This window comes from Alligator mississippiensis, chromosome 6, assembly GCF_030867095.1.
Source record: "Alligator mississippiensis isolate rAllMis1 chromosome 6, rAllMis1, whole genome shotgun sequence".
Taxonomy (NCBI): Eukaryota; Metazoa; Chordata; order Crocodylia; family Alligatoridae; genus Alligator; species Alligator mississippiensis.
The window spans coordinates 68,321,659-68,346,136 of record NC_081829.1 but is presented as its reverse complement, the minus strand read 5'-3'; the positions used below and the strand labels follow the sequence as shown (position 1 = coordinate 68,346,136).

The 24,478-nt window shown below is 43.3% G+C and overlaps 2 protein-coding genes across 2 annotated transcripts in view; one reads left to right on the top strand and one right to left on the bottom strand.

The window, feature by feature from the left end:
• The first annotated feature begins 7,470 nt into the window (after positions 1-7,470).
• On the top strand, positions 7,471-16,545 carry ANKRD1 (ankyrin repeat domain 1). The gene is made up of 9 exons (XM_006268664.4): positions 7,471-7,555; positions 9,237-9,416; positions 11,065-11,202; positions 11,315-11,422; positions 12,144-12,242; positions 13,751-13,849; positions 14,024-14,122; positions 14,300-14,398; positions 15,570-16,545. Exons 1-9 carry the CDS (start codon positions 7,529-7,531, stop codon positions 15,678-15,680), a joined length of 960 nt encoding a protein of 319 aa, XP_006268726.1. The 5' UTR covers positions 7,471-7,528; the 3' UTR covers positions 15,681-16,545.
• Positions 16,546-19,714: 3,169 nt separating this feature from the next.
• RPP30 (ribonuclease P/MRP subunit p30) overlaps positions 19,715-24,478 on the bottom strand; it is a 31,399-nt gene continuing 26,635 nt past the window's right edge. Inside the window, exon 11 of the mRNA XM_006268665.4 lies at positions 19,715-20,165. Within this exon, the coding sequence (XP_006268727.1) occupies positions 20,056-20,165 (110 nt within the window). The 3' untranslated portion in view covers positions 19,715-20,055. The remainder of the gene's footprint in view (positions 20,166-24,478) is intronic.

Sequence of the window (24,478 nt, the reverse complement as noted above, 5' to 3'; positions counted from 1 at the left end):
GAGGACCAGGAAGCAGTGCACAGCGGCATGACTGGACATGTCCAATACCTTTAGCTCCATGCCCCACCACCACATCCTCTGCACCCTCCGTGAGCTTGGCCTACCACACAGCGTCATTAACCTAGTGTGGAAGCTCTACCGTGGCTGCACCAGAACTGTCCATACCACTGATGGAGATTCATAGATTCATAGATGCTTGGGTCGGAAGGGACCTCAATAGATCATCGAGTCCGACCCCCTGCATAGGCAGGAAAGAGTGCTGGGTTCAGATGACCCCAGCTAGATGCTTATCTAACCTCCTCTTGAAGACCCCCAGGGTAGGGGAGAGCACCACCTCTCTTGGGAGCCCATTCCAGACCCTGGCCACTCTAACTGTGAAGAAGTTCTTCCTAATATCTAGTCTAAATCTGCTCTCTGCTAGTTTATGGCCATTATTTCTTGTAACCCCCGGGGGTGCCTTGGTGAATAAAACGTCACCAATTCCCTTCTGTGCCCCTGTGATGAACTTATAGGCACCCACAAGGTCGCCTCTCAACCTTCTCTTGCGGAGGCTGAAGAGGTCCAGGTGCCCCAGTCTCTCCTCATAGGGCTTGGCCTGCAAGCCCTTAACCATACGAGTGGCCCTTCTCTGGACCCTCTCCAGGTTATCCACATCTCTCTTGAATTGCGGCGCCCAAAACTGCATGCAGCATTCCAACTGCGGTCTGACCAGCGCCCGATAGAGGGGAAGTATCACCTCCTTGGATCTATTCGTCATGCATCTGCTGATGCACGATAAAGTGCCATTAGCTTTTCTGATGGCTTTGTCACACTGCCAACTCATGTTCATCTTGGATTCCACTAGGACTCCAAGATCCCTTTCCACTTCCATGCCACCAAGCAGGTCATTCCCTAGGCAGTAGGTATGCTGGACATTTTTCCTCCCTAAGTGCAGCACTTTGCATTTCTCCATGTTGAATTGCATTCTGTTGTTTTCCGCCCATATGTCCAACCTGTCCAGGTCTGCTTGTAGTTGTTCCCTGCCCTCCGGCGTGTCCACTTCTCCCCACAATTTTGTGTCATCCGCAAACTTGGACAGAGTACACTTCACTCCCTCGTCCAAGTCACTGATGAAGATATTGAAAAGTATCGGTCCAAGGACCGAGCACTGCGGGACCCCACTGCCCACACCCTTCCAGGTCGATACCGACCCATCCACCACGACTCTCTGAGTGCGACCCTCTAGCCAATTCGCCACCCACCAGACTGTGTAGTCATCTAAGTCACAGCCTCTTAACTTGTTCACCAGTATGGTGTGGGATGCTGTATCGAAGGCCTTCCTGAAGTCTAAGTATACGACATCAACCCTTACTCCTGCGTCCAGGTATTTTGTAACTTGGTCATAAAAAGAGACTAGATTATTAGTCAGGCATGATCTACCTGCTATGAACCCATGCTGGTTGCCCCTCAGCATAATTTGTCCTGCCGGGCTCTCGCAAATATGAGCCTTGATAATTTTTTCAAAGACTTTGCCAAGGATGGAAGTGAGACTGACTGGCCTATAGTTGCCCGGGTCCTCTTTCCTCCCCTTCTTGAAAATGGGGACCACATTGGCCCTTTTCCAGTCCTCCGGGACCTGGCCCATGCGCCACGAGTGTTCAAATATTACTGCCAGTGGCTGTGCAACGATGTTAGCCAGTGCCTTCAGTACCCTCGGATGGAGCTCATCCGGGCCTGCCAACAAAGGCATCCAGTTCCTCCAAGTGACTCTACACCATCTCAGGGTCTACGCATGGCAGTCTGGTGCCTTGCTGCTACCTCTCTACAGTCCTAGTGAGAGCCTTGTCGTGCCCCTCACTTAGGAACACTGAGGCAAAGAACTCGTTGAGTTCAGCCTTGACCCCCCTGTCCGTCACCAATTGCTTCTGCCCATTTAGTAGGGGTCCTATTCCACCCTGGGCCTTCCTTTTACTCCCTATGTATCTAAAAAACAATTTTTGTTATCCTTTACTTGGGATGCCATCCTCAGCTCCATGGTAGCTTTGGCCCGTCTAACTGCCTCCCTGCAAGTGCGAGCAGAGGAGGTATACTCCCCGTTTGGTAATCTCTCCCCGTTTCCCCATTTTATATGCTCCCCTTTTAGTCCGCAGGCTGCCCTGGATTTCTCTGGTCAGCCAAGGAAGCCTCCTGGCCCCTTTCCCTCTTTTTCCTCGCATCGGGATCGTCTCCTTCTGTGCCCAAAGGATCATTTCCTTAAGGCACAGCCACCCTTCCTGGGCTCCCATCTCTTCAAAACTCCTACTCTGCAGTGCGTCGTTGACTAATCGCCTGAGTTCATTGAAATCAGCTTTCCTAAAGTCTAGTACTTTCACCCTACTAGTTACCTTACCCACTCGACGTCTTATGGTGAATTCTATTATTTGGTGATCACTGTCCCCCAGGTGACTACCAATTTGTAGGTCTCCTACCATATCATCCCCCGTTGCCAAGAGAGACTGACAAGATCCCCATCCAATTGGGGGTGAGACAGGGCTGACCCCTCAGCCCCATCATTTTCAACTTGGCCATGGAACCACTCTTTCAGGCTGTGGCAGGCAGCCCCAGCAGGCTCGACCTGTGTGCCTCCCTACACATTGATGGACAGTTGGTAAGCTCATTGTAGGAATGCTCAGAGCCTGGGACCCCAGCAACGCGAGTGTCCTGTGTGCCTGCTGTGTCTCCCACCGTTACGCCAAGCTGATGCGCCACCTCATAGTGTCCGACACCATCCATTGGTCCCATGACACCTACATTGAGCACATCACAGGCCATGGCCAATACACTAACCCCACCAGACCGGCCGCCGCTGGACCAGACCCAGAGGAGACCGCCTGAATCCCCCTCTGTACCTGATGGACTCTGAGAGGAACATTCAAAGATGGACCACTCCACTCCACTCCACTCCACCTGAAGAGGATCCCCATGATAAGACTCTATAGACTGAGAAGCTTTTTCAACCTACCCCCTACACCATTGTGAACCATTGTATGGGTTTGTGTGTATCTATCTTCTCTCTCTCTCAGCGTTGTGACCCCCTCCCCTTACCCCTGGGCTTAGTTGGCTAACATTGTATTTTCTGTAACTTAGTTGCATTCCCCTCCTCACCCCCATCCCTTTTATGTTTCAGAGTGTCCGACCAAGGGACTATTTCCCGTATGGCTTTGTCATCTTTTTGGGTTCGTGATTCTTAACATTTACTAATAAAATTCAATCACTTTTCAACAAATAAGTTTTCATACTAATCTATACTAAATTAGGAGTTGTAGAAAGACACAGAGAGTCATGGAAATGGCCTTGTAGAAGGCACATGGCTAGGGCTGTGCAAAACGGCACCATTCCATTTCACCTTGAGTTTTGATAGAACAGTATTCCATTTTGAATTTCATTTAGAGTCAAAACAGTTGTTTCATTCCATCAAAACAGAAAGGCTGTTTTGACATTTTGCTGGGGATGGGAAGTCAGCTGGGCTGACTTCCCATTCCCCGTGCTAGATCGTGCCGGGGGGTCGGAGGCAGCCCAGCTGGGCTGACTTCCCATCCCCAGTACTAGATCGCACCACAGGGTGGAAGGAACCTGGGCTGCCTTCCGGCCCCGGTGCAATCTAGTGTTGGGAATGAGAAAGCAGCCCAGCTGGGCTGCCTTCTTCCCCCTGCCCTGGTGCGATCTAGTGGCGCGGATGGGAAAGCAGCCCAGCTGAGCTGTCTTCCACCCCCAGTGCGATCTAGCACCAGGGATGGGGATCTAGTGCCCCCTGCCAGATCTTGCACTGGGGATGGGAAGTCAGCCCAGCTGGACTGACTTCCCATCCCCAGGCTATGGTCAAGATGTTTTGACTTAGCCTTGTTTTGTTTTGAGGCTATTTTGACAGTCTTTGTTTCATTCTGATTTTGCTGTTTTGACCTTGAAATTGGTCAAAACAGTGTCAAAACGAAATGGTCGGTGATATTTCACACAGCCACCATCTTTGAAAACAAGAGCCAAGAGCACAGGTTCTCAGTATAAATATAGCTTCAATATGATGACTGCATTGAAAACATGATAATATGCTTCATGCAACATGGAAATATCTTGTATATAATGTATAAACTTTTTTTTTCATTCTGCTAGAAACTATTTAATAGTTATTTAAAAATAAATCCTTACAACAGCCAAATATCTTCTCAAGGAGTAGCAAGGAATGTAACTACTACTTATTTCTACATCCTGTTGATTTTACTGCCCTTCATGCTTTTTGTTACAATCTTGGCTGTATTCAACTGACTCGCACATTGCAAACCTTTGCTCTGCCCATAGCAGTTTGACCTGTGCTCTCCAGAATTCCATTACACATGCCTATCACTGACCACCTGCTATTATTAACTTAAAGTAGATATGGGAAATCAGTGGTTGAAAGATGATTAAGTAACTGTAGTGCACCACTAGCTAATGGATAATTGTGCTACTTCCCCTAAAATTGGAAGATGGGGATTGTGCTAAGGACCTTGGCTCAAGTCTCAGCTAATATAAAACAATGTAACTTTTCTGATGCCAAGGGAACAACACAGACAAAATTATAGTTTCAATCATTAAACACCAACTGAATTCAGATTTTACACTCAGCCAGCCTTTGTTTAAATCTGTCATCCATTACTGCTATTCAGGCATCTTAAACATTACAAATATTTATTTTTCTCTATTCCCTCTAGTCATCAGGAGCTGGGCTTCTTAAAAAAATACTGACTGTGTTCATTTTCTGTGATGGTACCATAGGAAGTCTGAGTCAAAGTAGTAGGTTTTTCTCTACAGACTGATGGACAAACTCATTTGAGTTCCAGATCAGTGAACCAGTTTCAGGGAAGGCTCCATCTCCCTTGTCCTTCTAATTTAGGACTTTGCTTGCAGAGTTTCATATATCAAGCCCCTTTTAAAGAAATTAAATGTAAAGAAAAACCATGCTTCAAATGTAACAAGATGAGACAAGTTACAGTTTCTTAAGCTATTTTTTAACCATTCTGTCAACATGCCTAACATTTTCCTTCCCATGTCATTCTTCTACCAGCTTCTGCTGACTATGAGGAGGTGCATGTAACTGCAGATGTTAAAAGCTCAAAAGATTATTTCTCTAGTAAAATGTGGTCCACATTGTGAGAGTTTAAGAGTTCCTGGGCACATCTACATGTGCTATTCATGCATTTTAGGCTTACTGCACAGTAAGCCTTCCCAGGGAGCACATCTACATATGCACCCCGTTGTTCCCACTCTGCTCTGCCCCAGTGCAGTAGCCAGGGAAAGCTCTAGACTCCCCCAGATGCTAGTCTGGGGGCTGGCAAGGGACACAGGGGCCAGGGTGGGTGATGATGTGCATGGGGCTGGGAAGACAGCACCGTTGCAGCCAGCAGAGCTCTCCTGTCCCTGTGCACATCAGGACATACTGCTGCCAGCAATGCCCCCTCTCAGGCTGGGTTTCCCTGCCTGGGAGGGGGTTTACTGGGAGCTGTCCCAGGTGTGGGGCAACTGCTAGTGAGCCTCCTGCTAGGCAGGCCCCTCCACTCAGCATGGGGCTGGCCAGGAACTGTTCTGCAAGTGGGGCAGCTGCCAGTGAGCCTTGTGCAGTTCCTGAACAGCTTCCTGCCAAATCGGGGGGGGGGGGGGCACAGGGCTGACCAGCAGCTCCCTTGCTTAGGTTCCCAGTCCCTGCCTGCCCCCAGAGCAGCTTTGCACCACACAGAGCTGAGAACTCCAGAGAGTGAGCGGGGGCTAGAGTTCCTACCTCCACACCATGCAGAACTATGCCAGAGAGTGAGCAGGGCTGGGTTCCCAGCTCCCACTCACTCTCCAGAGCTCTCAGCTTTAGGCTGGGAGCTGGGATTGGGGAAGAGGGGAGAGAGAAGAGAGTTCCCTAGTTCTAGCACTGATCAGCTCCAGGCAGGAGCTGTGCAGCACCAGGACTGGAGACAGAGAGCTCATCCTCTGTGGCCCTCTGGTGCCTAGTTTGACCAGGAGCAAATTTGCTCTTGGTCAGAGTCTACAAGTGCAGTACTGCACAGTTAATTTAGTACCTGTATTTACAGGTACTAACTGTGTAGACTGTGGTGCTTTACTGCACAGATTAATCTACTTTGTAGCAAAATGTCTCATGTAGATGCACCCCATGTTATGTCAGTTACAAACAAGGCAAAGCCAAGCCAAGCTGGCTCCTGTTCTAGTAAACATAGAGCAGGAATACAAATGTATTTTGGAAGCAGATAATAATGCCATGTAGAAAATAACTCTTTTGGAATAACATATGGAGGTATTAGTATTTGGGAAAAGAATTTTAGAAAGGCTGTCCCACATACTCTGTTTTAGCTCTGGGGTTTACCTTCCAATGTCACAAATATTCTAATCAGTAAAGGAAGCACCTGATGTTCAGCTTTGTTTCAGCAAAAGGGAGAGCACAGGGTAGGTATAATGGTGCCTAGCAGATACATTTGAACATACTCGAATTACTAGTGGATAGTTTAGGAGAGGATGGGCACCTTGAAAGGTCAGCATCACAGACACCAATTTACATAAGTAGAGGAGCTTGCCCACATATGGTTTTTCATGGTCAGTAGAAGTTCCTTCTGTCTGCAAGTTCCTCTTTATTTAATATGTATCAGCCTTAATCCATTTGCTGACTAGGTTCTCTCTCTTCTCAAAGTCCCTCAGGCTCAAAAGGAAAATATTGCCTCTGAAAGCAGCAGTGATTTTACTTTTTCAGAAAGTAACTGGATATAATTTACTACTCTGTTTATGACTGGTGACGATTTCCAGGAAAAATGCAAAGCTAGCTGTTTTGAGATCTTATACTGATTGTAACTTATCAGGTCATAGGCCTTTTTAGCACTAGAGACATCATTCTGGTTTAGTAATCCCTTCAGAGAATTCCTTCCAACAAATATAGAAGAGTGCCATCATGATGAGAGAAAGCTTTTCCTCTAAACTGTTTACCATCCAAAAATAGATGGCAATGAAAAGAATGCCTTCCCAAAACTTAAGGGGTCATCCACTTATCAGAAAGACATTACCACAAGTACTCTAAATGGGTCACTTACCCTTTCCGGTGTCTCATAGTCATTTGAAAGTCAGTAAAAAAAAGATATAATGCAATATCAACAGACAGCTGTCCTAGTGGGCACTGGGAAGTTAGAATGACTAGCATTTCTGAGCTATGGTGTCACTGACAAAGGAATGATGATCTCACATTTCATACCAATTCACATATTCAGTGCGGTTAGACAGTGAGACTCAACCTAGCTCCCAACTGATGTCCCCCCTTCTCTCTTGACACTAGATCTGGCTAGTTAACACGCCTGGAATGAAAATGAACCTACCTCTGAGCTGGCAAATCCAAGGGGCATATCTGGTTTCCCAGGTTGGAAGATTATCTCACCCAAGCTAAGTTCCCCAAAGATATATAAGCTAAGATAGGCTGGTGGTCTCAGCAGAGCTGACTTGAGCACTGGGTGTCTTATCCATAAAGGAGTACAACTAACAACAACCAGCAAACATGATGATGCTGAAAGTGGAGGATCTGGTAGGTAAAAGCTGCCTTTGCTCCCTCTCAATTACTGTTATTTCACGATTTTTATTGTAATTAGTCAATAACAGTGTCTTTGTTCATTATTATTACAGGCATCTGTAGAGTGATTGTCACTGCTGAATCATACTATGCTGAAAAGAGCTTGCTTTAAATTGTCCTTGGGGTTTGGGTTTTCCATTAATCTAATGAAACGGTTGACTATATTTTGGATTGGCATACAATGAACCAGGCAATTAGGTGTATACCTTTGATTTACTTGCTTTATTTGCTCAGATGCTGTATTTGTTTACAATTATGCACATGTGTTAACACCCAGTAAAAGATGTATGTAGATGTAGGTATGCAAGATTATCTTAACTTTTAAACCAAAATTAAAAGTTGCTATCTGTTCCTATACAAACTGTTTTCCATGGCCTAATTGACTTCCTGAAAATTAATATCTTAGGCAACAGATAGCTTGAATATTCTTCTTAGTGTTCATCTTAGTCAAATTGGATTGGATCAATAAACTAAGCAAATGTGACAAACTCAAAAGAACACTGGAATGTTGTTTGGAAATTTTTCTTCCTCCCAGAAGAATATGTTAGGATGAAAATGCCATACAGCATAACCAGTTAATGCTAGTTTTAAATTCTTTGGCAAGACCCTTCTGATTTCTACAGTGCTAAATTCTCCACCGCCAAAGTTGTACAACAGCATTTGATATCAAAAACATTCTGGATTGTATAATTTCTGTGAAATATATCCCCAAATGCACTGTGCCTTCACATAACTTTAACATACTCTCTTAATGGAGGTATGTAATCAACCGCAGGAAACATTTTTAGAAACTATGCCTACGCCTTGTGGCATTAGATCATTAGCTAAGGCAGCGTAGCCAACCTGTGGCATCGATGCCACAAGTGGCATGGACAAGCAGATGGGGGAGAAGACAGGCAGCAGAGCAGGAGATAGGGCAGGAAGCAGAAGCAAACCAGAAAATTGGGCAGGGAGCATAAAGCAGAGCAGTAGTTTGGGCAAAGGAAGGGCACCGGAGTGGCACCTGGAGAAGTTTCAGGGCTCATTTGTGCATGCCTGCCAAAAAGGTTGGTTCCCATTAATTTATTTGGGTTACAAAAAGCTACTTCATTCACAGGCAATATGGAACAACTTTTTACTGAGAGGGAGATACCCAAGGTGGGCGAGGGGTACCAAGTCTTTCTACCTTTTACTCCAATGAGTTTATGGAGAGTAGTACACAAGATAAATTAAAAAGGTAAGGTAGAGAAATAAACAGCAAAAAACAAACAAACAAAAGATCAAAAACCCAAACCCTGATTCCAGTTTTATAATGAGACTTATTCTGATATTGTTATTATAGTAGCAAGCAGAACCTAGCCAGAAAGACAATTTATGGCATGCTCTCTTATAGTAGGCCTGATCCACTCAGTGAGAGCTTCTCCATTGACTTCCGAAGTGTTGGGTCAACTTGTGAGTTAGTCCTTTATGACAACTGTCGTAACAGTTTAATTTGGCTTCAGAGTTTGTGAAAGTGTTGGGTCCCCAAGTGCCACATACACTCTTATGTGGGGACAGACAGACCACTTTCAAACAATAAGATGTTCATGTTTTTGCAGTTGGTGGATACTTATGATTCTGTACTGTAGGTTGCATAATATTTCATTCTCTTTTGCAGGTGACGGGGAAGAAGAGTAACAGCAATGAGACTGGAGGTTTCCTACCAGAAGACTTCAAACATGGAGAGTATGAAGCTACTGTGAGATTAGAGAAACAAGAGGATCTCAAGACACTCCCTGAAAACTTACTGGCCCAAAGAGATCTTACCTACAAAAAGGAGAAAAAGCTAGAGGCAGAGGTAGGCTCTTTGGTTTTGTGCTCATTTTTTATCATTATGTGGCAGCTGTACCTGTGAAGCCCTAAAAACTGTCCATGTCTTTTGTTCTGTTCTAACCAATGTATCTTTAATGGTGAGTCTAAAAAATAAAACCTTGACAAACCTCCACCCAGGGAGAACAGAGTACCTGACACTGAGTCCACTTAACCAACAGAAATCATCTCATTGACTTAAAACAGGCTTTCAATCATGTTGCGCTGAAAACAGCATTAGATGCTGCTTCATTTTTCACTTCTAATTAAAGAACCAGAAATTTCTTATCTTCCTGTGGCTAGCTGTACAGTAAGCAAAGGCCTGGCATATCCAATTTGTAAACTTAATAATCATCGCTGGCATCAACCAAACAAATAGCAATTGCAGTTTGGATCTCTCACCATTCCCCAGCATAGATTTAAGAGCATAGTTCTTTCCTGAGGTCCTTTTACCAACCCCAGCCCCCACAGCATGCTTTCTATCACACCATGCAGAAGTAGTAGCCATTAAAATGACTCCTGTCAAAACAAAATGAACAAGTACCTTTTTTGGGATATAGCAGCTTTTCATTCCCCCCCCGTTTGTTTACTTCCTGTTTCACAAAGCACTACAACAGGTCTCCCATTCATCAATGTAAATTAGCAACCTGCCACACTCAACACTTACAGCAGTTCAATTACATTAGAAAAATCCTACTTATTGAGAAAGAATCAGCAGTTTAAACAAAATAGTAGAAACAAGGCTTTTATTTACAAAGGAGGGGTATGTATATGAATATAAAAATATTCATAAGCCCAGAAATTACCCAATTTAACTAAGAGATTATCACTAACCAGAGAATTAATATTTTCAAACTCACTTATTGATGGAGTATTCACAAACATAATTATCAAACAGTTCTTGGGAATTTGATGCCTGACCCATGGCCTACTGAAAGTAGTAGGAAACTTTCCATTGACTGAAGTAGCCCACAAATCTACATTTTTAGTTAGTTAACAGAATGTAATACTGTTGAGTCAAACTAAAACTGGCATGAATCAGGCTAATTTAAGGATATATTTTCCTTGAGCAGAGTTAAGTTAAAGCTACAAGCTACACAAAAAAGCAGGAGGAGGGACAAAGTATCCTGAAAGGTGCTTAGGACATGAAGCTTGTATTGAAATCAAAATGAATTACAAATGCTTGTCACTTGTATTTGGCTATACTGAAATGGCCATAAAATGTTATAGGTTGTAAGGCTGGAAGGGAGAATCATGTCTATTTAGGTTGACTCCCTACAAGACACAGGCAACAGAATTTCATTCCTACCATCTATGGTTGAACTTCAGCACGTTTTAGAAAGAGGTCCAATTCTGAATAAAGTTCACAAGTGCTGTAGAATTCACTCTCTCTCTTACAAATAAATTGTATTATTTTATTAACTAATTAAGTTAACTAAATTTAAAGTTAATTAAATTTTATTATTAATTAATCCCAATTTTATTAATCATCCCAATGCTGTTCATAAACTGCACCATATTTCCAGTCTGTACTTCACTAATCTCAAATGAGGGAATAAACTGCATTGGTGTTTTAAAAAGGAAGGCGTTTTATGTTTTGTCTGGACTCATCATTATCCTCTGCTTGATTCATTCAGCTCAAGAAGAAAAAGCTAGAGGAGAGACCAAAACTTGAAAACTTGCAGGATCTAGAAAAAATTATTCAGCTGAAGAAAAGGAAAAAATGCAAGAAAGTGAAAGTGCCCATTTTAAAGGAACCTGAACCTGAAGTAATTGTGAGTTCTGTTTCATCAGCATGTACATTCTTCTGGGAAAGATTGGATGGGATTTCTAGAATACTGTACAGCTGTAACCCATATTTATAGTCTGTATATTTCTTTCTATCAGATAGAATCAGTGGATGTACCAACCTTTTTAAAAGCAGCGCTGGAGAATAAGTTGCCAGTAATTGAAAAATACTTGTCAGATAAAGGGGATCCAGATGCTTGTGACGAGGTACATTTATATTCTTACTTCAAAGCCAACTACAAGAGAGATCACTATGTGCAATTAAGCAAAATCTCAGTATCCATTACATTTTGTAGGTTCCTGAGGTTTTGTAGTGTAAAATAAGATGATAAACTTAGGGAATTACAATTTATTAGGTTTTCTTGCTTTAAAGGAATCCCTGGAAGTATAGGAAGTATATTTTACCTACAGAAGTATGCGTGTTTAATGGAAACTTGTTGGTGGCCAGGAAACCCTGATTTCCTTTGACAAAAAGCCTTTCAGTACTATCGGATTCAATGTCAGTGAGCTGCAAGACAGAAACCTTTCTGCTTAGCTATAAAAACTTGATTCTTTTGTTCTTAGCAACACAGCTTTTTGTTTTTGGTTATCCACTTTTGCCATATTCCCAGATGAGAAGAGACTATCCGTCTCTTAGGCTATATCCTGCGTAAAATTGCATGAGGTTCAGAATATTTTTAACTTGAATGCCACATTGCAGACATTACTCATGCCCTTTAAAATATGCTGGGTAGGCAGCTCTCATCTGGTAGGATGCTATTAAAATTTAGCAGATTTAAAGTCTCAAAAGTATAAGCGCTTGAAAATGAATAAGCATAAAGTATGTTGTTTCCATCATCTGGGCTACGAGCGGGAAAAGGATTTTATTTTAAACAAATCTCTTTGTACCCTCACTTAGTATTTGACTTATCACTATTTTAATTAACAGTACAAAAGGACTGCACTACACAGGGCCTGCTCAGAAGGACATCTAGAGGTGGTGAAAAAGCTAGTGGAAGCTGGAGCCCAATTTGAATTCCAAGATATGGTATACACATCTATATATGGATTTTCTTCTTTAAGAACCTGCTGTGTTTTGAATATGTCAATTTTCAAAAAGACCCATACATGTGAGATCAAAATTACTAACCTGTCACCACTGATTCTAGCAGCTTGTAAGAGTTTACCTCTAAAACAGGTCTAATGGAGAAAAGGTGTCTGGTGCTTCTCCTTAGTCCCATGAACATAACTTCTGGAAGATGCAAGATGAACAGATTGCCTAGCATGTAACTTGTGTTGCTACTTCACAGTAGGCCCTGCCCAAGAGCCTACAATCAGGCCACCACTCTAATCTATCACCCCCAGGTGGTGGTGGAGATACCACAGCCTGATCTCTTTACAGCATGCTTATCGCTATACATCCTCTCCACCCCAATGTGCTAGAACAGGATTTCTCTACTGGGCAAAGGTGAGAACAGTGCACTCCTGGAATGCTCTTCAAGGGTAGCCAAGTATCAACAGCTTTTGCAGCTGTTTCTGTGCTTCTCCATTCCCAGCGCTTTGACTCATTGCTACACAGCAGGGATTGGAAAAGCCTCTCGTCGCCTTGCTTAACACTCCAAAGACTGCTGATGGGAGGGGTAAGAATGTAAAAAGATCTGCAAAGGCAGAAGGATGCCTCTGAAGGGCACTGGGGAAGGGAGAAGAAGATGGTCCCTCCCCTGAAAAGGCAGAGGCAATAACTAAAATTGGAACTTTGGCTGGGGGAGAGGAAGAACAACAGAAGAGGTGTCTAATCCACTTTTTAAAACCTGAAAAAGACCTTGAAGGAACACAACTCCTTTTCTGTTAAGTTTTGAATTTTCCTGATTTTTTTTTGGAGTTCAAAAGGCATGAGAGTCAAAACAACTGTGGTTCAATTTTTGGCATCTAAACACAGGAATTCTCATCCCTGCCCACCAACAACTGTGCTTCTAAACCCATAGTAGGCACCAAAACATCCAAAGCTTTGTGCTCATGTGCCCTGATCACCCACCATTTGCCTGACCCCATTAGGATTTGGGGTTGCTTAGCTCTTCTGTAGGATTAGATCATTCAGGGAGCAGACACATGGATTCAGAAGTCTAACTGCAGGCAGCCACATGTTAAGATTTGGAACCTCTTCTTGTAAATTACTATGTAGAAAACCAAACTGCAGTTTGACTAAAACTGTCTTATAAAAGTCTTAACTTAAGTTGCTTTGGTCCAGATCCTCAAAGATGTACCAAACTTGGACTGATGACTACACACCTTTAAGGATCTGGGCCATTGCAAACGAGGCCTAAATAGACCTTGCTGCCTCAAGCACAACATGCAATGGTTGTGAAGGATGATATATCTGTGGTACTAGGGACAATAGGGCCTAATAAAAATGCTGCTAATAGCTACAGCCAATTTGTTTTAGGTCAGACTGCATCAGAACAAACTAGTTTTCATTAATTTTAGAACTTCTATCAGAATTGTCCCATTTGCTATTTTGGGGGGTCAGTAATTTTCTATTTGTTTTTCTTGGTGTAGCTTGAATCTACTGCTATTCACTGGGCATGTCGTGGGGGAAACTTGGAAGTTCTGAAGTTCTTGCTAGACAAAGGAATAAACAGAAATGCTAGAGACAAGGTAGGTTCTTGTGTGATGCAAAAGCACTTTTTAAGCCTGTCTGAAGAATTGGTCCTTACGCCAAATTATAACTGCCTGGTGGCAGTTCTCAGAATGTTCTGCCTCTTAGGAAAGTTAATTATCAAAGGCAAAAAAACCTACACCCACTGATTTTTTCCCCCTCCCATTTACCAGCTGCTAAGTACACCTCTGCACGTAGCTGTGAGGACGGGTCGGTATGACTGTGGTGAACACCTTATTGCTTGTGAAGCAGATCTTAATGCCAGAGACAGAGTAAGTAACATATTTACCTAACATACAGTATTTGTTACTTCTCAATTATAATCTCACAGGGAGCCAAACACACCTTTGTAATTCCACTTGATTGTAAAATTACTATCTGATATTCAGCCTAGAATGCTGTCCTAGAACTGCAGGCTCTAACCTGTAATCAATCTTGTTCTTTTTCAGGAAGGAGATACACCTATGCATGATGCAGTGAGGCTGAATCGTTATAAAATGATTAGACTCCTGATTCTTTATGGAGCAGATCTAAATATAAAGAATGCTGTAAGTATTAACAAAATGTTACATTAAAATGTTTTTTTTGTTGAAATCTATGAAATTATTCTAAGGCCAAAAGGGATGCTTATGCTCATCTAATCTGAACTTTTTGAGAATCACTCGGAGTCAATTAATAAATGGTGAATGTATTCTTGGACATTTCAGGTTTTTTTTCAGATTGTCAAAATTGTACCAGCAATAACTTAACATTTTATTCCACATATCTTTACTACCAAATGACAGATTTTAAAAGACCCCAAACACTTGATTCTTTGTTACACACTCTCGCACTCACATTGTATAACCAAGTACCATTTAAAACCCTCACTGAAACAGCATCTTGTTGAACGGATGACTGGTTAATTATTATCCTGACTGGTTGGCCACATTAAGTCAATCAGGGGAGATCTCAGGCTAAACTGAATTTTAATTTAGGAAGAAACTGACCTTTTGTTGTTAGAAAGTCTGCCAGTGGCAGCTGTGGAACAGGCAGAGGTCTGCAACCAGTTGCTAAAATACAGCAAATAAAACCCTGGCAGGTTGGAAAGTGACCTTTATTGCCATCAACCAATGATTTTTACAATGAGCAATTGGAGGGTAAGAAAATTAATCTGTTTTGCTACCTAGTTTAACACCTTGCTAACACTGCCAGATGCTTCCTTCAGTTCACTATTTAGTCTTTATAACAGTGTCACTGATAGCAATATTAGCATATGCACAGAGACTGAGGGTCAGACTTTGTCTACAAAATGAAACTTGCTCATGTTTGACATAAGCTATTATTTTTTAGACCGGTTTAAAATGGTGAAAATTCTTATGTAGGTATTCTTCAGTTTCAAAGTGGCTGAGTGCACTTAGTGTCAACACATTCCTAATCAGTTTAAGCTAAAACAAAATAATCTGCTGTAAATTTAACATTTAGCTAGTTATTTTGAAGATGGAATTTAAATAGCTAATATAGCCTGATCCCACTGAAGCTAGTAGAAAGTTTGTGATCAACTGGTTATCTGCCCTGGATCAACACCCCAATACTATAGTGATACGTAGCCATTAGGAACCAAAGTCCATACATTTTATATCTGTGCTACCCACACCTAAGAGAGAACAAGAATAGTAGATTTATTTCTGAATTCACCTCTTGAAATTAAACCTGTTTTTTCCTCTCTCTATTAAATAGGAAGGAAAAACTCCTATGGATCTTGTACTTCAGTGGCAGAATGGCGCCAAAGAAATATTCAACAGCCTTAAAGACAAATCCTATAAGAGCTCACAAATAGATACATTCTGAAGAGGAAAAAAACCTCGGTCTCTTCTTTAGCAGTTGTAAAATGGGATTTTAAAAGGTACCATAACCAGCCTGATGAAAAATAGCCCTGAACATACTGTTTTTACCAACTACAAATTGCTGGTCCTACTCTATTATTTATACATGCCTTTGTTGGAATACTGTAGGAAAACGCAGAAAAAGAATCAAAAAGACTGTTTAAGTGTTCCAATTCCACTGGAAGTAAAATTGCTTTATTTATTCTTATTTATTTTTTATTTTGTAAGTTTTTTCTTGCTGTCCTTCAGTGGCTATCCACTGTTCATCTCGATCACAAGTAATGTTACTACTACTTTTAAATGGAGTTTCAATTACTAATTGTGGTCACCTCAGTCAGCAATATTAACCCTCTTGGGCCTCTCCGTCTTCTTTTAAATCTTTACAGCATTTCCAAGTATACTAGTGGCTTCACATCTTAAGTCTTTCAGTAGATCTAAAGAGCTAATATTTGTAACTGTTATTCCATCTTTGCCAAATTGTCTGTATTAGAATAAGCTGTTAAACAAGTGGCAATATGTGGAAGGCAATAGGTTTAGAAATGCCAAGTGGAATTAAAGGAGCAGTTCATAATTGGGTTTACACACTGGACAATCTACTGACAAGGAAGCTCAAGCACTGATGTCAGATGTTAATTGGTTGGACCACTGGGTTCAAATGTCACGTGATGAAAGTAAGAGAATAAGAGTGGAAGAAACATGCACCTCAGAAGTTCTAGGCATAGCAATGCACAGCCTGATAATTGGAGAATGAAATACAGATGATGTATATTTGTAAAATTTGTACCGCTTTTTATGTACATTTTGTATTGATCCTATTTAAGATTTAATAAACTGTGTGGCTCTTTTTATCTGTTTGAGTAGATCCTGCTTATGCAGTAGTGCAGAAGAAGCCCTGTTTTTGTCAACTACCTTAGATCAGGGCTGTCCAACTGGTGGCTTGCAAGGGGCTAAATTGCACCCCTCAGATTTCTACCTGGGCAACACTCCCTCATCCATCTGCCTGCAGAAGCAGCCAGGGTCTCTGGGCCCTCTTTCCCTGCAGCTTCCACTTCCCCACCACAAGGGCAGGTTGGTGCAGCCCAAGATCCTGTAGTGTGTAAGCTGGGGGAGCCAGCATCCCAAAGCACAGAAAGCACCATGCAGCAGGGGAGCTGGGAATATTAGGGTGAGGGCAGCACCTGGTACAGTGTGGGGAAGATTTTCTGTGCCTAGTGCAGCCAGGGGTGGGGAAGGGCACCCAGTGGACTGGGAACACCCAGGCATGTAGTGCAGCTGGGGGTGGGGGCATGAGTTATACAGGCCTGAGAGCCTATGGCTCTCACTGGTGCAGTCCCTGCAGATGTGGGCTGTGTGGCATGTGGTCCCAGGCCACTTAGAAGTTGGCCAGCTTTGTGTTAAGATACCTTTACTCATTTGCCTAGAAATGCCAGCAATAAATCACCCCCTTTGTCACTTAGCTAAATGCCTTCTCAATTTTGGCAAATAGAACAGAGCCATGCTCTGTCCTGTACCCTACCCCCTACAGTTGCACCAGTGTTGGGAGCTCAAGACCCTCTTTTCTAAAGCAGCACTCCTAGTGTTGTGGTTCAGTGGTAGAATCCTCTTCTGCCATGCAGGAAACCTGGGTTTGATTTCTGGATGCACATGTAACTTCCATGCACTGTAAGTCCAAACTTGGTCTTGACTTTGGATTCTCTTTCAGTGGCCTGAAGGGGGGATGGAAGGTCTGGGCAGTCTCCACTCCTCCATATTCCTGCCTAGGAGCATGCGTCAAAGGTCTTGGTGACCTCTCACAAATACACCATGGCCCAAAAGATCCATAGTTCCTTACTACACAGGCCACATACTACCGTCCAACTCTTAAATGGGAGAAATGCTAATGCCCTTTGCGCCCATGCTCTCCACTTCAGACAGACTCCAGCCAGCAACCATTACCAAGAGACTTAAGGCCTCACAAAACAGTGATGATGATGATTTTAAGAACTAGCTCTATTTAGATTGGCACAAAGAGGGATGCGTATAGATTACAAAAGTGGGATCACTGCAAGAGCGAATACAAATAAATGGGACAAGACAGCGTGCACACAGAACATCCACAAACACAGAAAATTCTTTGGCAGAGCTGTCCCTGAGGGATGGAACACAATTCAACAGCTGATCCTCTCCTCACTAAGGCATTTTCAAAGCATCACCTAATTAAATCTAGCCCACTCTCTGCAATACCTTACAAACATATATGGACATTATTTATAATGGCCTGCTCTCTACTGGAAGTCATGAGACTAGTTCCCTGTCACTGCCCTTGCCTGTGGGCTGCAGCTTCTCTGCTCTCTTTTGTGCAACCAAACAGCTCACTACAAAGAGCCAGACACAGAACTTGCTGGCAATCTATTGTGAAATATGCAAACCAAAGTAACATCAGAGCCTTTATAACTGGTAAATACTGACAGGCCACAAAGTGCTTAAGGGGATACAGAAAGATTTCAGAAGCTTAAAGAAAAGAAAAATGGGGTGAAACAACATTTTTAACCAATGCCTGAGGCCTCACATTTTCTTAAAGGCCAAAAAAGAGAGACCGTTAGAAAAGGTCTCATTCATTTGATCTCAATTAAATGCTAATAAGCAATGCAACATTGCTTGCTTTGACTTCTTGGCTCTCTCTACCTCACACTCAGCAAACAATTTCTCACTCCCAGTACATACACTTGTGGCAAAGGCAAGATACAGCAAAGCAATGCCCTGCTCCTTTCTAGGTAGTAATCAGTTGCGTTTGGTTTCCTTTTTTTTTGAGCATAAGGCCAGAACACGTATGATATATATCTAAATGATAAAATGGTATATTATCAGCAAGGATCCTGGTTTTCTCTGATTAAAAAAAATGCCCAATTTTTGGATTTAAAAAAGTAATCCAAAATCCACATTTTTCTGTGATTAATATGAAACACTGCTGTATATATATCTATATATTAGTGGTGTTTCATTTTAATTATGGAAAAATGTGGATTTTGGGTTATTTTTTAAATCCAAAAATTGGGCATTTTTTTCATCAGAGAAAACCAGGATCCCCGATTATCAGCTACATCCTGCGACTGAGATGAAATGAACTTGATCACAAAACTCAGAAGTGACAATAATAAAGGCAAATATTCCATCCTATGTACCTCAAAGTAAAAATCTTACAGTGAGTATTGCCGGCCATTGCCTAAAGTATTAGTAAGACTGACTTTTGCTTTAAAACAATTCTGCTCAGTTCAGTCCTGAGTCACACTGAGGATCAACTGCAAAAAGATTTCTGCAATCACTTACATACTATTACTTGCATTTCTCACCTTGTTGCCTGAGGAAGTCACTGTTTGCAGCCCATGAGTCCAAGAGCCCATTACGAGCTTGTATATGCCTTATAAAATTTAAAGCTTTAACTAGGACTTGAAAGAGTCCTAAAAAAAGACTGGCAGCAGGAGAGAATTGATTAGAAGAGAACTGCAATTTGCAGGCAGCAGGACAGGGGAAAGGACTAGAGGAAGGAAGCGGGCAGCAGAATGGACACTCTTGCATACATACTGATCCTGACATATGGTCTTATTTAGCTTTGCCTTTTTTGGATAAGGTGGAGGTTGTTTAGATGAGATAGCTGTTGTACCGTTGTAGTGGCTCATCATACTGATCACATGGTGTTACTTTGGGCCCTTGCAGTCCATCTGCTGTATGCACCTATTACCCCAAATTATAAATTTTCAGCACGCCTACCAAATGAAGCACAGGACATTACAGACTACTGTAACATGAACTTAGATTTCTTTGCAATTCAGAGATGTTGGAATGTCCTTTTCAGCTGATGATCATAATGATGCAAAATTAGGCAGTGCTATTTTGCACTGTGCAACTGTCTTTCGTAGACCAGCTCCAGGAGCAGGCTGTATCAAATTGCAGTTGTAAGATGAAGTATATGGAAACTTCTTAAGCCTCAAAGAGAAGTACCAGCCAGGTTTTTAAAAGGGCTCATTGGAAAATTATTTTAATATAGAAAGAAACAAAGTCATACAACTTGTAGTAACATTTTTAAATTCTAATACTGCAACATTTCTTTCCCCCATGACTGAGGATAGGGCTGGGAGTAGACCATGGCTCTAATAAACAGGAGAAGCAGCTTAGCCGTCTGAAACCAAAAAAAAGAGCTTTTGGCTTCTGTGAAGCATTGTTAATATATCAGCCCTATTCCTGCATCTCTTTTACTTAAACACATATATAAAAATGGAAATACTCCATTCTGAACAGTGAAGTAGTGAATCCAGGAAGGGGTTGAGAGGAAGGTGAGAGGAAGTGCCTTCTGGTTTTGATCCTCATACTTGAGTCTTGGCTCTTTTGCATGCTGGAAGGGTCTCTTCTTCCTCCTCAACTGGTTGAGGTTTCTTCATGGTGTATACCACACCACAGGCTGTCTTCCTGGTTTCTGGAATTTAAATGTGAAAACCACATGAAAGCTTAGAATAGCTGAGGTATGACAATGCTAGTATCTGAAGAATTCACTTGCAGAACCCACCTCCATGCCCCTACAAATACTGGATTGTTTTCTGCCAATCCCAATCCCCCCCCCACCCCATCCCTGTGTTTGTAAGGGGTGTCATCCCTCTCCCTTGCTCCTACAGTAGGAGACTAATGTATTCACATAAACTCCAGAATGTGAAAAAGATGTTCAAAAACAGCAGCAGCAGGACAGCAATGTTCAAATATTAAAGTTATTTCAGTCTGGTGGGCTCCCGGTGAGGTCTCTCCAGTCTTGTTCTGGATATGCTATATTGGGGAAAAATTAAGCTACTATAATTTACGCTGGCAAGTATTTTGTACTGTGAATAGGCACAGTCCAAAATTTCTGACCCTATTGGCAAAGGAGGACTGAAAGACCTGGTCCACGCAGGACTGGGGGCATCTGCAGGCTTGATGCTAATGAAGCAAACCCTATCGGGGGGAGCTGCACAAGTGTAGCATGTTTACGCTAGGGTTCCCACTGGCACAATTATGTGCAAAGGCCTTATTTAGACTAGGCACTAGAGGTGTCATCAACATCAGGCAAAAGAGAATAAGTGGTGTACAAATACCACGTGCACAATCTGAGAAAGGCTGAGTATAGAAAAAGGATTAATGGGCACTTTTTGTATAAGATGAACAAGAAGCTAAAGCTGGCTCTCCAAACTTTACAGCCTCCTGATGTGGGAGGCCACAAGATGCTGACTGAGAACAAATTGTCCACTGATGCTGATGTAATAAGAAAAAAACAAAAACAAAAAACAAAAAAACAAACCCAGTGTAGGAAGAAGTCAGAAAGGGTTTGTTTACACCTTTAAAAAAAAAAAAAAACAACAAAAATTCAGGGTTCTCTCTAGCCTGAAGACTACTACACCCTGAAAATTAATTGAAATAAACTTCACAAAAAGCAGTAGAGAAACATGCACAGATTTTTATCAGATTATTCAAAACCTCTTATATGATCAAGGGACTAATTAACATTTTGGAAAAAGGCTATTTCTGGTAAACATCTTACTCTCCACTTCCACAAAAAGGTATGCAAGCTCGTAGTAGCCATTCCCAAGTAGGTGCTCCCAGCAAACATGCTCTTGATGACTGAAGTACAGTACCTTCCAGGATTTATGTATAAAGCAGCAGCTAAAATTGTCAAACCCACATTAATAAACAATGCCCACACCACTGAAAAAAACTCCCCCTGCCCCTCTACAAAGCTGTTAGTAGTATGATCACAGCTTTGCATCAGCCAGTAAGCATTTGGTTACAGCCCCAGCGTTAATAAACCCCACATTCATTTCTCTTCACTGCAATTTCCCCTCTGTAACATATCAACATACTAGAAGTTCACTGGAGATAAACTCACTGTGGGGACAAAACAGCTCATTTTGTGATGCTCTAGAGCAGTGGTTCTCAACCTTTTTTGTACCAGGATCCATTTGTAAACACTGATGGCCAGTCCTGACCCACAGCCCGCTGGCCCAGCCAGTGCCCCTCAACTCCAAGCCACAGATTACTGGCCCTGTTGGTGCTCTCACTCCCAACCCAGAGTCCTTTGCCCCCTGGGCCATGATGGTGCCCCTCACTACCAATCTGCAGCTCCCTGCCCCCCCCAGCCATGCCAGAGAGGGCCCCCAGCTGCCCCCATCCCATTTGGGCTGGAGCGTGGTGGCTGCAACAACTCTGGCTTATGAGGGTGGTAGCAGGGCAAGTCGAGTCATGGCATGGGGTAAAGGGAGAAGAGGCCTGTGGCACCCCCCCCCCCCCCCCCCCCCCAATCTTAGGCTGCGTCACACCAGGCAGCCTGGTCACAGCCCCACCTGCCCCCCAAGCACCATCTCCCAGGTTCCCCAGTACAGGCACAATCCCTAGTGCCATTTGGGCTAGTCACACAGCTGCTCTCTCAACCCCTAAAGGACCCCCCCACAAGGATAGGCGCCTTCTCCCCCGCCATGACGCAGCCTGGGCACTCAGCCATCTTCCCCCAATGCCACTAGGCACCATCCCTGCCCGCCACACCCATCCCTTCCACACCCATCCGATAACCCATGCCTGGACAGTCCACAACCCCTGGACCTCCAACCCCCATTCCCCATACACTTACATGCATCCAGCTGCTGGGGCTGCTCCCACAACCCTGCCTGGCTGAATGCCAGCCATGTCCACGTGCACGCACAGATGTACATTCGCCCACTGCCTCTAATTGCCCCAAGCAGCTCCTTGCTGGCTGGAATGCTGCCAGCTTGCAAAGGGAAACCCATGCTTTCCCCTGTTTTTCTGGGATTTGCTCACAACCCTTGCAAATATTCTTGTGACCCACTTTTGGGTTGTGACCCACAGGTTGAAAAAACACTGCTCTAGGCCACGGGTTCTCAAACTTTGTGATACCACGACCCTGAGTGCTGGATGGCAGTGGTGCATGATGGAGAGCTCGCACACGGTAGCCACTCCCACCATCCACCACTCTGTGCCACTGCCGCATCCCCATGCTGCCACGCATACCACCTGGGAAGTTTACGGCCCCCTTTTAAGTTGCTTGCGACCCACAGTTTGAGAACCCCTGCTCTAGGCCATAGAACAGCCCACAGGAGAGATGCTCATGCAACCTTCAGTTCTGGCTGACAATGAGGGATGGAATAAAGATGGACAGATGAAGGATAAAGCATTAGATTTCCAGCTAAAGCAAGTGTTGAACCCCCAAGCAGGTCTGGCCCATGGTCCCATTTTATCCAGCCTGTAGGATTACCTATAGTCTGGGAATTTGGTGGTGGGAGGGCAGTAGCTCATGGGGAGCCCTGGGCCCTACACTAGATCAGGTGCCCAATCCCAATGTGCAGGGCTGGGCTAGGGTGGCGCTGAGTCCCAGGGCCCCCCAGGGTCTAATCCCACTGTGTGGGGAGGAGGTGGTGCCAGGCTGCCAGGGCCCCATCCCAATGGCTGGGGAAAGTGCCCAACCCTTAGGGTACAATCCTGGCCATGCAGGTGGGAGTGGATAGCGCTGGGCCCCCAGGACCAATTCTGGTGGGAGAGGGTGGTGCTGGGCCGCAGGGTCCAATCCCAGCATGCATGGGTGGGATGGGGCAGTGCCTGGCTCCTGGAGCCGGACACCCACCCTGGAACCGAGTAGGGATATTTAGCATCTGACATTTAGGCCTCTGACACTTACATTTAAGATGAGATTAGCAGGTTAATCGCACCTTAAATAGTAACTCGGCCACACATTTAAGTTAATTTAAGGCAGGGGGCAGAACCAGTCCAAGGACTATGGACCCCTGCTAATGCCAGTTTTCAACTTGCTGGTGCAGGGGTCCCCCTGCACTTACAAGTAAGGCATGATTGGAATCTAATCTCCAATCTTAAAATTGCATGTCCTAACATACATGTAGCATAGCAGGAGGTATGACTGTTGGGATCATGGAGCAGATGCCATCATGCCTTAAAGAGAATGTCTGTCAGCAGCCTCTCTCTGGCCCTGTCTAAGGAAATTGGAGAGTTTAAGGCAAATGAACTGACAGCTTGAATACAATGTGCATACCAAAAAGCATATTAACCTGATGAGAGGCACAGATACTCTCAGGAGGAAAGTGGGCTTGACCTCTAAGAAGGGTTAAGCTACAGCAACATAAGGCCTCTTTACTCCCAAATAAGAACATCAACATGGGAATTTTAATGTGCAGTAATTTCACACCTGTGCAGCTGATGCGCATTAACTGGTCAGTCACAGGAATTAACTGCCATCCATTTGTATGCATGACAGATTTCTCTTACAATGAGAACAATCCAAGCAGGAACAGACACAAATTAAAATCAGGCATCTTTACAAGGCAGCAGAGCTTTTGGGGCATGTGAAAACTGAAAACTAAAATATTGAAAAACTAACCTACGGCACAGGCTTAGCTAGCTGATTCTGTGCTCCAGTGAACATGGTATAGTACAATTAGAAAAATGTTTATTTCAACTGTAGTAGAGAAATACCTCTTGGTCTAAATAATAAAATATTGTATAGAAGCAGATAGGAAGGAACTGCAGAGTTTGTGTTATGTGAAGTGTTACACAGACTTCTGTGCTGAAAACACAAGGACACTTCAGTTTTCTGAAAAAACTGCAGAACATCTGCCTATGCGGTAGCATTTCTTGCCCAGCAGTTTGATTTCATATCAGGATTTTTCATATCAGATGTGAAATGGTCACAGAGCTCAAAGCTCCCACAGGTAAGATCCATGTCAAGACCAGGATCTGGCCCTT

What these genes read in the sequence shown, in the direction of transcription:
- ANKRD1 (XM_006268664.4), top strand. Translation starts at nt 7,529, where the DNA reads ATGATGATGCTGAAAGTGGAGGATCTG. An exon ending in AACCTGAACCTGAAGTAATT is followed by an intron (nt 11,203 to 11,314) that starts GTGAGTTCTGTT and finishes TCTTTCTATCAG; the next exon opens with ATAGAATCAGTGGATGTACC. An exon ending in ATCCAGATGCTTGTGACGAG is followed by an intron (nt 11,423 to 12,143) that starts GTACATTTATAT and finishes TTTAATTAACAG; the next exon opens with TACAAAAGGACTGCACTACA.